General features: G+C 41.5%; 1 protein-coding gene across 1 annotated transcript; it reads left to right on the forward strand.

The window, feature by feature from the left end:
• Positions 1 to 1,305: 1,305 nt before the first annotated feature.
• Positions 1,306 to 9,281, forward strand: QDPR (quinoid dihydropteridine reductase; the record flags this gene model as incomplete). Its single annotated transcript, XM_008948303.1, has 5 exons — positions 1,306 to 1,402; positions 3,048 to 3,188; positions 5,520 to 5,628; positions 7,009 to 7,092; positions 8,917 to 9,281. Coding segments are annotated over 5 exons (540 nt in total), but the record flags the coding sequence as incomplete, so codon positions are not given.
• Between the last annotated feature and the right edge of the window lie 8,760 nt (positions 9,282 to 18,041).

The raw sequence follows: 18,041 nt of genomic DNA on the forward strand, positions 1-18,041 counted from the left end.
CTGGGCGTGGTCCGACCGGGGGCGAGAAGCCGCCGCCGTGGGGCTGGGAGCTCGGCCGGTGGCCGTCCTGCTGCGGTACCGACAGCCCGGGGATCCTGGCGTCTCTTCGTCACTTTTTTTATTCTTGCGATCTCCCTTTAACGGCATCCGTGAATATGCAGAAGAGGCTTAATCTGGAATTTTGGAGGCTCAGCACGTAAGGCAGTTTTCGTTATTTTTCTCTTGGCGACTTGAAAAGTCATGGACTGAAACAGGGGAGTGTAAAGAAGATGGCTGAGGACATCTTGAAAGGCAACGCGTACTTCCAGTGCGCTAACTCTTAAATGTGTTGTGTGTAGGTAGGTGATGCACTCAAACCAGGCAAATACAATACAAAGCGCCCGTGGGATCCCTAGGGAATGCATTGGGTTCCACAAAAGTAGGTATATGAGAATCCAAGCTAGCTAGCCTAAAATCCTCTTTTGCCATTTGCTTCATCCTGAAGAGATAGGATTGATTTTCTTTTTAAATTTTAACTTTTGAACCTATTTCTTTTAAAGACAAACTGAATCAGTGACCAGCATGTTTTCTTTATACCTATACAACTCTTAAGGCTTTTGAAAAGTAATATGGAATGTTTGCAATGTTTTTTTTAATGCTGTGCCTTTGTGAAAATCACAGGATTTTTTCTTTTGTTGAGAGATAGTGTGCTTTTTACCCTGACATAGAAGATTCATAACCAACACATTTATTACTGACTGCAAGACTTATGTTTTAAAGATAAAAAGATACTGGCTATCTAAAAATATGCGAACTCAATTTTAGGGGCCAGACTGGAGTTGATGCGTGTGATCTAGGTAGAAGTAATAAAAAAGCTTATCTTTAGTTGTTCATTTTTTACACTATCATCAAAAGCAACTCTAGTAGTCCATGTCAGACCTGGAGTTTCATTTTCCATATCAAACAGTACCATACCCAGAGAAGAACCTGTCAAAAAATAAGTCCCACCAAAAAAACAGTTAATGCTATAGTTTGGGGTTAGATCTTTTAGTCCTGCTCAGATCAGTTATATCCAGTGACATCACACAGGGCATGGTTTGACTTTGATTGGTCTGACTTGTCGGTAGTTATCTTTTAACACAGTTATTTTGTTTTTTGAATCCATAGATTGTTAATGTTATTTTTCTGCAGCTGTTTAAATTACTCGGTGTTGTGTTACTCGGCTACGTAATTGGAATAAAAGTAACTATAAGGTAGTCTTGATACTTACTCCTTTTGCCTTATCAGTCTGGTACTTTCAGTATGCTTTTGTTCTCTGTATTTAAGGTGACAACAGAGGTTGAGAAACTTCTTGGAGAAGAAAAGGTGGATGCAATCTTGTGTGTCGCAGGAGGATGGGCTGGAGGCAGCGCCAAAGCTAAATGTAAGCCTTTGGTACATATGTGCTGGTGAACACACGAATGAAATCTGAGAGGAACCCTTTAAAATCATGGTAAAGAAGATATTTGGGATCATCTTTCTTACTGAGTCCAGAAGACATGAGTGTAAATGTACAAAATAGCTCAGTCACAATGTCTCTTAGTGCTTCTCTGAATTTTTCTCCAAAGTTTGCACAGTGCTCGGTATCCTCAGGAATATTTTTTATGCACCAGTTCTCATTGGAAAAATCCTGATGCACTTTATGAAGGAGTTCAGCATTAGTATCTATGAAGTAACTTGTGCTGAGGTTATCCGTGTCAGGCGAGTTACGGGAGAGAGTGGCTGGCTGGAAGCTTCAATGTCGTTTCCTAGTTCATCGCTGTATGTGTGAAACCTCAGTTGCCTCCTGTGCTTCTCTGAGCTGTGATGCACAGTACAGCATTAGAAGGAACTGTCTAATGATCTGGGATCACGCTACAGGAAAAAAAAAAATTCTGTTTAAAAAAAAAAGCTTTTAAACATGTAATGTTCAGAATTAAACTTTATTCTTTACTCATTAGTGTAGTGATACAAGGGGAAAAATAAAAGGCGCCTTATTTTCTGTCTGGAGTATATCTGATGAAATGTGTCCTTTTCTTCCCCCATTCCAGTCTGGATGTTACAGGCAAAGATTTCTTTTTGAAGAGAGACAGTATGGCAAGGCATATACACTGACACCACAGTTGCATTACATTAGATTGTTATTAGAGTGCACTGTGTTTTAAATAAGGTGAATTTTTTTTTTTGTAACCGTGATTTATAGTAATGTTATTAGTAGTGTAGCAGGATATCTTGGGGTAGGTGGTCAGCTTATCAACCAGGTTTATTTATGCTTATTCCATATTGTGCTGTGGAAGTGGTTCTTTCTGAATGCTAAAATCTTTGTTTTTCTTGTTTTCCCATGCAGATGTTGGTAATAGATAATGGTGAGAGCTTGCATTTGAAGTTACTGGTGTGCCTCACAGGGTAGGCTGCCTTACCAGAGGCTGTACCCCAGTCTTCAGGGGCACTGAAGTGCACCCTTGGTACAGTGCAGGTGGATGCATCTCCACTATTCCCCACGAGTGTACTACTGTCAGACATATGGGTTGTTTCTTGGTTTATAAAGTAATCTGGTGATAAGAAGTATTTTCCTTCAACTCTTTCTCTCTTGGAGTCTTCTCCAAGGCATGTGGAACATAGATCTTTGCAGCCAGTGAGGAAGTTATGGAATGAGACAGGTCATGAAGTACAAGGTGAGATGAGGCTAATGGCTGATGTGAGACTTCTGAGATCCTTGACATAGATTAAAGCAACCCTCACAAGAGTTTCAAGAACTTGGAAATCATTAATGGAACTGTCTTGAGGTTTTGGGCTCTTTTTTTTTTATTTCTGGTAGTGAGAAAGCAGATAATTGCCTATGGTATATTCTTTAGAGCTGAGTCTTTCAGATCCCAAAGAAAGGGGAGATACAAAAGACATACTGATGTTTTACTCCATGCAGAAGTAGAAAATGGTAGAAAACATGTTTTCATTGTCCTGGTTAGTGCTGTTGTACTCTATATGCCATTAAGGAAATTTGGGTTAGGAGTCTTCTATCTTTTAGTTAATTTAATTCTTTTCCTAATCAGCTTTGTACAAAAACTGTGATCTGATGTGGAAGCAGAGTGTTTGGACATCAACTATTTCCAGCCACCTAGCCACAAAACATCTGAAAGAAGGCGGCCTCTTGACTTTGACAGGAGCTCAAGCTGCTTTATCTGGAACCCCAGGTAAAATATTGTGCATGGTGACTGATGGGACATCAGCAGTTGCAGCTTTCTGTTAGTCTGAGCATTCTCGTTTGTGAAGCAACAGTTTTGCTCCCCAGTTTCTTGACATCTAGTACAAATGCAACACTTAAGGAGATTGTAGCACTTAAGGAAAGTGCACTGTTACAGGTAATAATGATGAATCTCTTGAAGCTAGAGTGGGAACAGGTAGAATTAGTATTTTAATAGTATTTGACATGCTTTAGTGGAATGTACTTGGCTAATGTATAATATAGTAAAAAAGTTAGGAAAATATGAAGTTAGAAGTACACAGCAAGCTGTAAGTGTGGTGCTTAAATGAAGTCGTCTCCTGTTTGTTTTCTGGAAGGCACAGACCTCTAGATGCCTAATTTTTCGATTGGTGATGACTCAGCTGCTTCTGTTAACTATGCTTGTCCTGTTTGTGTTCTGATTCCAGTCTACCTTTGCTTCAGACATTTGTTGACTTTTGGCTTTGCCCTCCACTAGCTATTTAATACAAACTTTATTCATTTTTTTCATCTTGCTTCTTGCCACACTGGTCTGCATGGAGGAAGAAATCTGGGAGCAATTTAAAATTGAAAACAAATATAAAGCACTGACACAAGCCCGCCAGCAGGGAGATGAAAGTTTTTGAGACAAATACTCTTATTTCCAAATCTTTTGTTAGTGTAACTTTAATAGTATTTTGATGAGACATACACACTAAAATTTTTAAATCCTATAAAATTCATGAATATACATGAAAGCAGTGTCTGAAACTGTTGAGGAAAAATAAGCTATATTTTCTAGTTAATGATTATCTTCTATGTTTACAGCTGCATCTGGCATAGTTCAAAGATAAAAAGGCTTATTTTATGAGAATAAGATGAATAATTTACTGTGTACTAATGACTGGTCATGTATAAATGAAAAAATGTCAACTCTGGTGAACTGTGGTGGGTTTTTTTGTTTGCATGGTTTTGGGAGGTAGGGACCACCACACAGGAATCAAAGTGATTTACTTGCATGTTTGGAACTAGCTGGTTTCAACGAGTCTGGATTTTTCTAAAAAACAGCAGTGCTTTGGGCAAACACATGCAACTTATTAACATCAGGAAGAATTGGGAAAGAATTGTTACTCAACTTTTGCAAATATGATTTGTTAGGCTTGTTACTACCAGCCATTATGGAAGGAATAATCTTGTTTGCTGTTAGTGTGATTTTTTTTTTTTTCTTATGTGAAAATGTTGATTTGCAGGATGCAAACTGAAGAACACAGAAAATTACATAAACAGTTACAGAAGCAGTCTGACAGTGATGGCTGAGAAATGTGGACCTGTGAGAAGGCTTAAGGCTTTGACTATTTGGTTTAGACAAGACCAGAGGGGAATACAATAGTTGCAAATTTTTATCGTAACAATAAAGTGTTAGCTACTGCTGCTGCCCCTGATGCCTCCTGATGAAAATCAATGTTGTACGTTACATCTCATAGAATATAACATGACTACAGTGCAAAATTACCTTCCTAACTCAGATGCAGCATACTTCCTCAGGAACTTTGGGAAGGGGTTGCGTAGTTATAGAGATGGCTAGAAAAGCATCCAATTGTAGTAGACAGAATACATGTATGTTTCCTTATGTGCTTAGTGTCTTTGGTAGATACATACCAGGACACCTCAAACCAACAGCACCCTGGTTGTCAAGGCCTTGCTCTCATTTCTGTTGCTCATACACTACAAGTACTGTCTGCCTAGAAAGCAAGTGTTTAGGAAGAAGTTTGCTTTACCTGCAGGTTATTTAGGAGTTTTTCTACCATGAGGGGTTGTTTGTTTTGGGTTTTTTTTTTGACAGCTTTCTCTAAAGGGCCTGTCAGACTTGGGGTGCTGACTAAGTGAATTGCAGTTCTGGAGAGAAGTGAGCTGTATCTGCTTAGGTCCAAATCTGCAAATACCTTAGTCACGCAATGAGAATGCATGAGTGCCTTATTAAAGTCTATGAGCATCTTCATGCTTACTCTTAGATTTGGAAGGTTAGCTCTGTAGGTCCCATTCTTCAGGGTACTTTTGGGTACAAGAACTAAATGTACTTAACTGTGTAAGCTTCTTATTTCTGTTGTGCTGAGTAAACTGAGTTCTGTGATACTTCCTGGCTGTCTAGTAAGAGCTGCTTGGTTTTTCTTCCTCATTTCACATGTATGTTTTAAAAAGTCTAGTTCTGTTCTGCTATTAAGTGTTCTTAATATTCATCAAACAGTCTGAGTTTCTATTGTACTACTGATGATACTGAAAGTGATTTTGATTGTGCTCTATTTTGCTTGTTCTTAATTGCTAGGGATGATTGGCTATGGCATGGCCAAAGGAGCGGTGCATCAGCTTTGTCAGAGTTTGGCCGGGGCCAGCAGCGGCTTGCCGTCTGGCTCTGCTGCTGTTGCCATCTTACCGTAAGTGGTTGCCTGGTTTCATTTAATGACTGCTCTAACCCAGGGTTGTGTGAATGTGCTTGTGATGTCCTGTTTGCAGTACACAAACAGCTTCTCAGGGTAAGCCTACACTTTCACAGAGAAAGGAGGCATCTAGAACGTCCGAACAAAACGATGTACAAGTCACCTGAAAAATTAGGTTGTTCTCTTTTCCTTTGCAAAGCAGTAGTGGGGTTAGGATTAAAATTGATTCTCTTTTAACCAGTTTAACCATAGCCATGCATTAGTATGTGTATTTTTAATTTTTTTTTTTTTGGTACAGATAGAACTCTCAAAATGAGCTATTCAGCACAGTTTTAGACTCTACTGTGTGCTAATATTAAAGCGAAGGGTTACTTAACAAATTTTGACTTGACTAAAGATATTTCTTCATAAGGCGCTGCAAAACTGTGCTTGATCAGTAAAATTAAGTCACTTTGAGGATGTGTGAAAAGAAAAACATTTAGCTTGTATTTGCCCATCACAGCTTTCTTGATAAGGAAAGCTAGAAAAAAGTGGACTGCCTAGAAGGTCTTTACTATGTCTAAATGTATCAATTCTGCTGCAAAAATGTATTTTTCTTGCCAGGTCCATATCTAGTTCAGGACCCAAAACTTAAGACCAAAGAGTTCTGTATAAGGATTTGGAACACTACCTGGGTTCTCCCTGTTTTTTCCTTGTATACACGCTCTTACATGCACTTCCTCGGGTCAGAGAGCAACAGCATTAAGAAGTGGTTTTGGGTGATTGACACTGCCTACTTTCCACAGAGCTTTACAGACAGGCACACACCAAGATCACTGGCGTTCTGGGCATCCTGCTCTGGCATAGCTCTTGTGTAAAACGCTGTTCTTGAGTGGATTTTTGAGAGAGTAATTATACCTTGGATTGTCAACAGGGTCTCAGTGAGGGAGCTGTGAAAAGTTTCCCCCTTAATATCATTGTATGTAGCGTAAATATGCATCCTCATGTTCAAAGCTCCCTGTGCTAGTGCACCTAATCTCTGCATTTGCAGCTGGTGTGAGGCTCTTTGAACGTGTGGATGTAGCAGTATGTGTGAACAAGCGTTTTGCTGCTGCTCCCTGTCTGCCTGAGAGAGGCTGGAAGGCAGCTGTGGGCTAAGTGATTGTCCTCTTGGGCTGGGTGTCATCAGCGAGCTGGGAACGTGAGGGCTTATACCTTAGAGCCTTTGATAGATGTTGCAGCTGATGGCTGTATGCTGTTAACAGATGTAGAGCATGCAGTGGAAATTCGTACCATGTGGTACAGAAGTCAAGCACATGTTACAGCAATGAATAAAGCAGGTGGCACTCATCAGAAACATGATGTATAAATAAAAGGCTTATCTTTTTTTAATCATAGGGTTACCTTAGATACACCAGCAAACAGGAAATCAATGCCTGATGCAGATTTCAGCTCCTGGACACCCTTAGAATTCGTTGCTGAGTGAGTATCTGTGTGATAACAAAGCAATTCCGCACTGTCCCTCTTGCTGCTGTATCCTGTTGCATGTTCTTTCCAAATAGCTGCCTTGGATTTCAGTGTGTTTGTTTTGTTCCTCTCTGTCATCTCATTGTGTATGTTTCTAAATAATGTTGGGTTTATTGCATAGGCTTCTTAACTGGAGAAAATTAGCCCAACTCTGTCAACTCCATTTATTCTGACAAGGGAGATAGCCTTAAACAGTTGGAAGCCAGGGAATCTCATGAAGCCTGTAGGCAAATTAAATTGCAGCCAGCAGATGCAGGAGACCTTAGTCTGGCTTAAAGGTAAACTGGTAATAGGCATGTAAGTTTTGGCGAATTTTTTTTTCTTTTAAATACTCTTTACTGCCCAGTCCATGGTGTGTTGGTTCATTTCTCTCCGGTGGCAAAATTCCTGCTCTAGTTTAGAAAAACTTAGTCAAGTATTTTTTTTTGTTTCTCATCATCCACAAAGTTTCTCCTGAATGAGGTAAGCGTGGCTTTCTGTGACATGACAGGGAGTAGCAAAGATTCTACTAAGGGTGAGATGTCAAAAGGAAGAAAATACACAACTGTCCTGCCTCTGGGGAAAAACAAAGATGAGTCTACATTCATAGACTGTAAAGGGCTTTATTCTTACATGTTTTTAGTCCTTTAGAACTAAAACTGAAACTGCATTTACCGGTTGCTAATTATTCAGACAGCAGTGTAGTTCTGGCATAAGAATTCCTTTTTTGTAATATTTTTTTTTAAGTTAGATGGTCAGAGCAGGAAATGTTTTTTGTTGCAAGAAGCCTTTGCAGCTGTTTGATGTGGCTTTTTCAAAAGGCCCAATCATTTGATTTTAGTTGGCCTAAAAATATATGAAAAAGATCTTTATTGTCCTCCAGGGGCTGCTTAGCCAGCTGCTGTGGTTTTACAATATTTTAAATTTTAACTTTTAAGTATTTTCCTTATGGGAGAATTAGATTTATTGGTTTTATTTCTTGGGTTCTTAATTCCCTAAACTTTAAGTTCATCTTTTGAAAACTGAAAATCTCACTTGCTGTGGGCAAAAAACCATCCAGTGTTGTTAAGCATTGGTAACATCCACATCGTGGGAAGGCTGCAGGGAATCTTTGCCTGTATGGCCCTTGAAGCTTCTCGTGCCCTGGAAGCTGTTGAGTCAGACAGCAGCTGCCATGTCGGAATGTCCTGCTGTGTCTGCGGTATTGGAAGGGTTGGTGGACATGAAAAATATACCGACTGTGCTTTCTGTAGTATATTTTGAGTAAGGAGTTTGTGTCATGTTTCAGTAAGGAGTGTTCTGGTATGCTACCCAGAATGAGTCTGTCTTACTTGATGCTGTTTTGGATGTCTTAAGTTTTTCTGTGCTTCTGCTGAGACTGCTTCCACAGGGAAATATCTAACTGTTACAATGTTCTGTTGGCAGGGTAATGGATTCAGCCATAAATCTGTATTTCTGATATATACTTAAGACAACTTGAGTAGCTTCTCCTTCTGCCTTTTTTTTTTTTTTAGTTTGGAAAGAAACTTGCCACTTTGGATTGCCGCTTTGATGTTTTAAGCTCCTGGTCTTTGAGATGTTGTGAAAATCCTGTGCACGTGCTGTAAAGTCCTGTGGGTTTCTCTGGGCCTCTGTCCAGCTCTTAGGGTCTGAATTCAGATTACAACATAGACAGAAGTCACTAGAGAGGGCAATAAGAAAAGTAACAGGCTTTTGTTTTATGCATCCCGTGAATATACCTGATAGTGGTATTTATTTTTTTCTTCCTCCTCACTGTTTTATCTGTTTATTTTAAAACAGAACCTTTTACGACTGGGTAACAGGAAAGAATCGACCCAACTCAGGGAGTCTGATCCAGGTGATAACTACAGGAGGGAAGACTGAACTAGTTGCAGCAGCACATCTCTGATGTCAGTCACTTAAGGTGGTGGAACTTCAGCGAAGGAGAAGCTACGGGAAAACTGCCTGCCAGTATTATTTGGGTGGTCTGCTGTATCCACTGATTGTAGTTACATCATTAATGGAACCAGATTCCAAGTAATAACTTCTGTGCTGTCAGTTGTGAGCTATCAGCATTTGTTTATCAACGTGTATCTAGTATTTGTCTCTAAATGAAAGTCGCAGGCTTTAATTCTGAGCATTATATGTTGACTTACCCGTTTTCTCTGAAATGGGAATTGTGCTTAATTATGTCATGTAATCACATACAAAATGATTGGATTTTTTTCTCAGCCAGTGTTTCAGGCAACTTATTGTGAATCTTTCAATGATCTGTCTTGTCTTTTTCTTTCTGAGAATATAACCCTGCCCCTGCATGTTATATTGTCTGTAGTTACAGGAAACATTGTGGTCATATTTAATGTCCTGGTCTTTTAACATTCTTCTTGTGATTCTTACACTTGAGTTAATGGAACTGTGTAGAGATTACCTGAGAAGAAATTTCTAATTTGCCTTACAATTTATAAGCTGCTATCAGGCCTACAGTTGTAGGCTAGAATCATCATTCTGCCAAATGATTAGTATGTCTTTCTTAGTCACGGTTCTTTACTTTTTCAAAAAGAGAAGTGCTGTGGAAAAAGCACTAGAAAAAATATACACACACTTCTATTTGAATATGGAACTCTCTTCACTAAATAAATGTATATTGTTTTACGTAGTGGGCTGTCTCAATCACTGTAACCCAAATATCTGGATAACATTTTAGTAAGTTTAACTGACCTTGTAGTTCAGTTGTGGCAAAGGACTTACATCTTTCTGATCATGCTGCATAAAGTACATTTCTGAGGCATGCACAGAGGCAGGCTTTCAGCTGGAGCCAGTGTTTCCTGCAGTCCAGCTACATGACCTGGAAATACAGTCTTGTTGCAGAGTGAAAACATTGCCTGCTTTGAGCACAGACTTGCATGGAATCTGTCCTGCCAGGTTTTTTTGGAACATCTTGGAAACAATTGGGTATGTGTAATTGTGTATTCATTCTCTTTATGCACTTTGTTCTTTTTAAAACTTAACTTCAGGGTTGTGTTGGGGATGGGTTTACCACCGTGTGCCAGGAAACCTTTTCCTTTTTCCCAGTAGGAAAAGCTCACGTGTGCCCCTGTGAACTTTGGCATGGTCACATGGCTGTATAATTGTCTTTTATGGTATGACTGTCCCTTTGCTCGTTTTGTTTTCCTGGATACAGAGGTGTAGAGGGGAATTTTTCTGTCTTGTCAAACACGTCAAGAACTGTCAATTCATGAAGCTGCTTTTGAATTTAAATAGAAGACTCACAGCTCTACTATTTGACCAGGAATTTTTACAGGCTAAGAGTACAGACGAAAACTGCAGGGCACTGATAAGGAGTGAAACACTGGGGTGTTAGTTGATGGTTCTGGAGAAAGGAAGAGCTCCTCTACTCGCAGCCTTACATGGTTTGAAAGCTTCCCTTGGTTATGCTATCTGAATTTCCAACTTGCTTTCAAGTTGCCCTGTTGTGTTGTCTTGCACATATCTACTGAATTGTCCTAGAAGCTCTGTGAAGAGCAAGTCAAACTCTTCAATGGTGAAGGGGGCACAGCTGGGCTTCCAGATGTGCATTTATGAAGTTGTATAAGGGCATGGGAGCAAGGACCTCACAGGCTGTATGGCTCATTAATATTTTTGCAGGACTTGCTGTGGCAGGAGATAACTGTGATGAGCAGAAAATCTTTTATTTGCTAAGGGCTTTTCAGACATTTTTTTTGGAGATTATGTGCACGTACCTGGACCTTAATACTATAATAACCTGGTGAAAAAAGCAAATGACTGGTCACTGTCATGTGGAATTAACTTGGAGGTTGTGACTAACCAACCCTGAGATTATACAGGAGGAAAGAGTGAGAACAGGTTTCCATTTTTGTAGAGAACAAAAATTTGGAAAAAGACAATGAGGTGTGAAACACACATTTCAGAGCTAGATTGATTCCTCCTCCTTCACTAGAAGGACCTGATGATCTTGGTAGGAAAACCTGAAGCGCAGCTGTGGTTCTGACCTACATGCTTCAGCTATGCTCTGCCAGTGTCAACCAAAGATAGCCTTGAAAACAGGGGAGGTGTCTACACTATGCTAAGCAGAGGGTCTCTAGGCTTGTGGAGACCTAACCCTGTTAATTGTCTCCCTCTATGTCATACTGATGAGCATGTACAGGACTAGAAGCAGAGCAGCTCTGGAAGGGCAGTGTTGAACGTGGAGCAGTAGCACCAGTCCCTGGGCTGCTGTATGTGTGGAGCTCTAGTTCTGGTTCAATGCCTCACAGGGGTCTCCTGCCTGCTGCTCCCACCCAGCTCATTAAATGAAAGGCTGTGCTTATGGTAAGGCAGAGTACCTGAGTAAGCTCCTGGAATGGAAGAAATCCGTGATGAATGGAGTGTGAATGGAGCAACAGGAACATTGTCCTCAGCTGAGATGCCTTTCTTCTGCTCTTGCTTGATGGGGGAAGAATGGTAGAAAATACATGCGATTTCTCTGTTCCAGAAAAGCTGTCTACCCCAGTGTCTTCAATCAATGGTACTGGTGCCAACTGGGTATGAAGTGGTAATACAGCTATTGGAAGCTATACGTTGACTGTAGCAATGTAAGAGTGGTGAAATGTGCTGGCTGTGAAACAGTGAATGGTGTTAAAACATAATTGTGCATGGAAGACTGTTGACTAGATTAAATTTTATTAATCACAGGTATGAATGGAAAGACTGAAAATGGCATTACTGAAACTTGAGAGTGAGAATGAAGATGTTGACAAGTGTATATCAAGCTTGCTTCTACAGGTGAGGGATTTAATCTGCAGAGTCTGATGGAAAAGAGAATTTATGGGACCAGTTTCATCCTGTATCTCTACAAACTTTATTCCAGCTAAGTAATTGTCTTAGGAGAGAAAGGCGCCATGACACTGCAAACATCTGGGTTGCCTGGCTCCTTCAGTGGGCTCGGAGGTCTGTTGGTGCTGCAATGGGAGGGAGAGATGTAGTCTGTGGGAACTGCAGGGAGTTACTCCCTACTAAAGGCACACAGGTGAGAGACTGCAGGGCTGTTGTGAAAATTTTCACAGAATCACAGAACAGTTTGGGCTGGAAGAGACCTTTGAAGATCATTCAGTCTAACCCTCCTGCCATGGGCAGAGACAACTCTGTTGTTCTTACAAAAATACAACACCTGATGAATTTCCACCCTAGTAGTGTTGAAAAGCCCTGAATTGTTCAACATATTTTACCATTTATATGACACCATCAATAACAATGTAATACTGCAGAAGTAAGATGTTCATCCTCCTCTGATTTGAGGAATACAATACATATGAATTTTTTATATCTATGAAGCAGCTGAATTTATCAGTTTATTTAGGACTGTACAAATGGCATCATATTAAACAACTCACATGCATGGAGCCAACTTAGTAAGACAGTTTCTGTACAACTTCCTTTGAAAGTTGCATGCTCCTGTCATAAAAGGGATCATTGAAGTCTGGGGAAAAATAAAACAAAGGGAGCTGCACGGCTCAGTCCTGCTTTTACACCCACACACAGAACCCATTTGTGCTTAGCACTCTGGCTTTTACAGGTGCAGCAGCCTACCCCTTCTTCTTAGAAATTTCCAGAGCTGAGCCAATGGGCCCTGGAAAAGGTGATGCAATGACGCCGTAGACCCCTGCATGCGTAGGCAGAGTTACCCCAGGCTCGGGCAGCTGTTCCACATGGCACCGGATACAAATGTGCAGAGACAAAACACGGCTCTGTCAGAATGCTGTAGCGGCTGGGACAGGCCTGCTCTGGATGAATGCTTCCTGCTCCTTTCAGAAAAAGTAGATTTTAATAAAGCACCAATAAGTGTAAAGGAAACTTGTACAGTAGAACATCAGTAGTGTCAGTACCAAAGTCCTGTTACCACTGGGCAAGAAGCTGGTTTTGGCATTTCCGGCATCAGTGGATGAGAGCCACGCTATGGGTCGGACTGGGGCTGGCACCTGCGAAGAAGCCTGACCCACGTGTGGTCCTCTCACTTTGCAGAACCTTCACTTCGTGGCAGGACTCCACCTGGAATGTTTTCAGACTTCACTCTGTGGTGAAATTTACATATTTTACTGACAGGTTTAATTAGTTTTTCAAAGTTACATTTTTATGGGAAAATTAACTTTCTACCAATCGGCTAATAGCAACTGCCACAAAATTGGGGTTTAAAATTATGCTCTGCACCCAAAGAACACAGATGGAATGGTTTCCAAATACAATGGTAGCTGAGTCATTCAACAGTGGCAGTTCTACATTAACCCAAAATTGCACTTTGAAACCTTTTTTGGTAATAATTAATTTTCCTAAACAAGCATGGTTTTTTTTTTTAGTAGTAGAATGGAAACCACCACCACAACAAGTAGCACACAAAAAGTGGCATTTATAATCTTGTTTCTTCTTCTTTGTGTTTGCTCACTGGAAGAAAACAGATGAGGCCTGCAATGGCACGCAGACATGCGTCAGACTAACCCCTGTAGTGTTGGGCAAGGTGAGAAGCAGGCAGATATCAGAAAATCATTGCAGAAGTCAACAGCAAATGTCACCTGAAATTTAGATCCCTGTCGGGCACCGGCATTCTTGCACTTCGTGCGACACCGTGTTCTAAAGGATTTGTTTTATAAATACAGCCAGTCACAACGCTGCCTGCAAGGACTCCTCGGGGGTGGGAGGACTGGTTCCCACAGCCGTGCTGAGGCTGATCTTCGGGAATGCCAGCAGAGGGCAGAGACTTCCAAGACATAGGGGAGATTTCTGTTCTGCCAGGAACGTGTAACTAGGTTGTTTTTGGCAGCGAGGATTTGCACTGTGCCACAGCCTCTACTGAGAGGCTCATTCTCCTTGCTTGCTTTATTGCCCACAGTCCAAGCTTTGTGGCCTTTCCTACACCAAGCACATGCAGCCTACTACGTATTCCATCTATTGCAAACAAAAAAAAACCAACAAAAAACAACCAGCAACACACACACTCACAAAACACCAATAAAAAAGGAAGCCACGGCTGTGAAGGGATTCCAACAGCATGGTGTAGCATTACTGTTGAGACGTTATCAGCAAGTGGATTGTCAATCAATATTCTGTAGCACAGCTTTAAGGGCTTGGACACAATAGGAAGGGAAACAGATTGTTTAACTTCTGTACTGCACGTAAGGATTATATGAATTTCCTAACACAACCAGAAGAACCAGCACCTATTCAGACCATACTGGTATTAAGAGAGATGGAATTTGGAGACATAAAATCTAATTACTATGGGGTTTTGAATGTGAAAGTTTTAACTCCTTTGCCTGTGAAGCGAAGAAATAGATAATATTTTTTTAAAGTTATTTAGGAAGGAACAAGAAGTAGCAAACCACACAACTGTAATTTCTAGAGTTTAATATTCATTATCCAGTGTCTCCTGAAGATATGAACTACACCAATGAGAGTATTTTCCTTGTATGAACTTCCTCTTAAATACTGTTATTAAGTACATATTAGGGCATTCTTACAAATGAAAGGTATAGAAAAACCATAAGATTGGAGTCCCTGGTTTCTGTTCCTGCTTTAACTCCTGGTCTGCTGGAAGACTTTGAATACATGTCCACATCTGTACCTGGTATCCCAAATATAAGAGACCATTTTAAAGGGCTTTGAGATCTACTGATGAAAATCAGAGCATATGAATGAAATATTATTATGTCTCTGTGAGTGCAATAATAGAAGCTCAAAATACATCTTTTGTCATTTGTCTCATTGAAATTAATGTAAAATTCTGACCACAAGCCAAAGTCATATCACTGTGCTACCACTCATACTTGGTTATTTGCAAAAGAAGTACTATGCGAAAGATTACCTCAGCTGGGTAATTTGGACATCACTTACCTGTGTATCTGGTAGTAGGTAGTGGTATCTTCAATGCAGCACAACAGACATGAATTTTTTGTGACTACCACAGCTGGAATTTAAACATACAATCCCGCTTTTAATTTTGAATGAACTAATTCCTCTTTCTACCAATGTATCCTTACATCTTAGTGAGACAGGGCTGAGGAAATGACACAAATGGGCCCCATACTAGATTCTGGATCCATAGGAGTTAGCATGACAGTTAGCTTTTTTTATTTCAGCTCGTACACAAATATCACCTGGAAGGAAAGAGTCTCTGTTCTGTCCCGGTTAGAAGGCAGAACTGTGTCCCACCTCCCTTATCCCTCAGTTTCCCAGATAGAGAGGTAAATAAGGAAGGCAGGGGTAATGAAAACCTTGCACCAAATTGAAGATTAACAAAATGAAATATATTATTTAACAGGGATCAGAAAGGAAGAAGGGAAGGGGTTTAACAGGGTACAGACCGGAAGAAGGGTAGGGGTTTAACAGGGAAGGGGGGGTTGTAGGAACAACAAGGCAAGGAAGATTAAGCTTCCAAATATACAAAACCCAAATGCTATGCTGAGGCTCCCCGGTGCTGGATCTCGCTGGATTGAGGTGGATTGAAGCTGGATGCACAGTCCTTGGATGTGGATGGAGGCAGGGAAGAGTCTGTAGATCAGGCCCAGGTCTCCAAGATGGCCACGGCCACGTGTAGCACAGGGAGCAGCAGAGCAGCGTGTGCCCAGGTAGAAGGTCAAAGGAGCAAGAGGAAGAAGAGAAGAAGAGCAAGAGGAGGAAGAGAGAGAGGCGTGCCTTTCTCCCCTTTTTATAGACCTTGGCAGGAAGTCCCGAAGACAGGAAAAGGGGAGTGGGAATAGGACAGGTGTACGCCCCTTTCATTCAGGCTTGTACCTGGTTTAGGGTTTCAGATCTCCACCCACCAGGGGCAGCAGGTTTCAAACCATTACAGTCTCTTTGACCCCCAGTAAGATATTTTTTCCAAATTTTTAAAATCTTTCTTACATGGTCAGGCTCCCAGATTTTTCTCCATACTTCATGTGAAGAATGACCAGACTCTTAAAACGTCAGCTGCTAGTTATTAAAATCAGTGCGTACTCTCCCAGATAGCAGAACATAGCTATGTATGTCTAAAATAAGTGCCTCACGCCTAAAGTATGGCACTAGTCAAACAAAGCAGTCCATAACCATGCAGGTGTTAACGACCTACTTTATCCACATTACCTGATAAATAGCTTTATCTCAACTAATTTTTGTGAATAACAAATTTTATTTCTCCTCACAAACACTGACCCCCCCCCCAAACTTCCTGTTTGCAAATTTAGGCCTATCTTCAGCCAAAGTGTTACCCTGCAAACCTTTCCACCATCTGTATAGCTAGCGTGCAGGGAAACCACGCTATTAGTAATGTGAGGCTACACAGACGTGCAAAAACGTGTGCCCTCTCCCCTCCCCAGCCTCAGCTTTCCTTATTTTCCCTGTGGATTCCAGTCTCTCAGCCCAAATCTGCTCCGAGAGGTGCCAGGCAGTGTAGGAGGCTGTGGCACTGTGTGCCTAATGCTTGTCTGCTCCACTTTGCCCGCTCATTTTCCTACTGCTCTGTTCCTTGGTGTCCCCGCCCTGGTGTGGGACCTCCCTGAGGGAACCAGGGGCAGCCCATGGTCCCCTCAGGGTGTCCCACAGGCAGCCGCCCCCTCCCTAAATGCTCTTAACTGCTTTTGGCAGACACCAAACCCCCCAGGAGCATCCCCAAGCTGCTACCAGAATCTTTCTCAAATAAAAAAAAAAACAAACCCTGCGCTTCCCCGATGCCGCAGTTTTGGTGCAAAAGGGGTTTGTTGGCACAGATGTCTGGGCTGGACAGAACCAGTTCTGACCGGCCTCCCACAGAGGGCACCAGGCAGTCTGTGGCTCGCAGCTTCCCGCCATCCGTTTGAGGGTAAGGGGGGAAAATGTCTTGAGCAGGGGTCAGAAAAGGACCATCTGGGGAGGAAAAGGGAATTGAAAAGGTAAGTTTGTGTCGAGCTTTTGCCACCTTGCCACGGGGTAGGTTAAAGGCTTGTCTGATATGGCTGCAGGCATGCACCGTCTTCCTGCTGCACGGGGGCTTGTTCTGCCTTGTGCTGGAGAGAAAAAGAGCAGGAGCCATGCTCAGCATACAAACAGCTGGAACGCTGTAGAGAAAGGCATGAAGATCATGTGGAAGATATATGGGGGGAGGAAGGACATGTTATTAATAATGTAAGAACTGTTTAGTTGGCATGCAGTCAGGTATTCACTTTAAGCACTTTTTTCCTGTGGTTTATTAGGAAGGCCAAAGTGGTGTTTACCCTTATAGCCATCAGGCAGCATAAAATGCAGGTGGAAGGGACAAGGACAGTTTGGTGGCTCTCGCTGTGGGCTGCTTGCTGGGTCCCGGGTGGCACCATGGCCAAGCCCGGCACATGGCTGCTGGCAAAGCTGGACCCCAGGGTTAAATAGGTAAACTCAAAGCAACAGAGGTAGATAAAAGTATCATTCACAGAGTAAAAGTTGACTTTTCAGACGAGGTGGTAGTTAATTCTTTCAGGAGGGTCTGACATTTTATGAAATACTGTTGAAAATTGGAACAAAATGGAAATTGTCACTCTTGAAGTGCCCATTATTCATTTCCAGCGGGGGCTGAATTTCCAAATTAACATCTTCTCCTTAACCCTTGTGCTTTTAGTTAGTAGCTTGCCAAAACCACTGGATTTCAGATGAGGGGATACACCTCCTGTTTTTCTAACTTTTGGTTTTGCAGTCGTTAAGTGGTTTTAAGTCATTACTTCCTATCCAGAAAGAGATAATAGTTGCATCTGCTGTTATCTACATCTGCTACAAGACAATGACTTGGGTAACACTGTCAGGATTAAGGCTTTCTAAAAGCTGTAGTGAATTTGAGTTACATTTCACCTGAACTACAGTCAACAGGGAACAGATGACAACAGAGCAATTGCTTTGTGCACAGCTGCATTCTGTGGATTTCATGCAGAGACTCTGAATGCAGCTAAACATGT

Source organism: Merops nubicus, unplaced genomic scaffold (assembly GCF_000691845.1).
Source record: "Merops nubicus isolate BGI_N331 unplaced genomic scaffold, ASM69184v1 scaffold49380, whole genome shotgun sequence".
Lineage (NCBI taxonomy): Eukaryota > Metazoa > Chordata > Aves > Coraciiformes > Meropidae > Merops > Merops nubicus.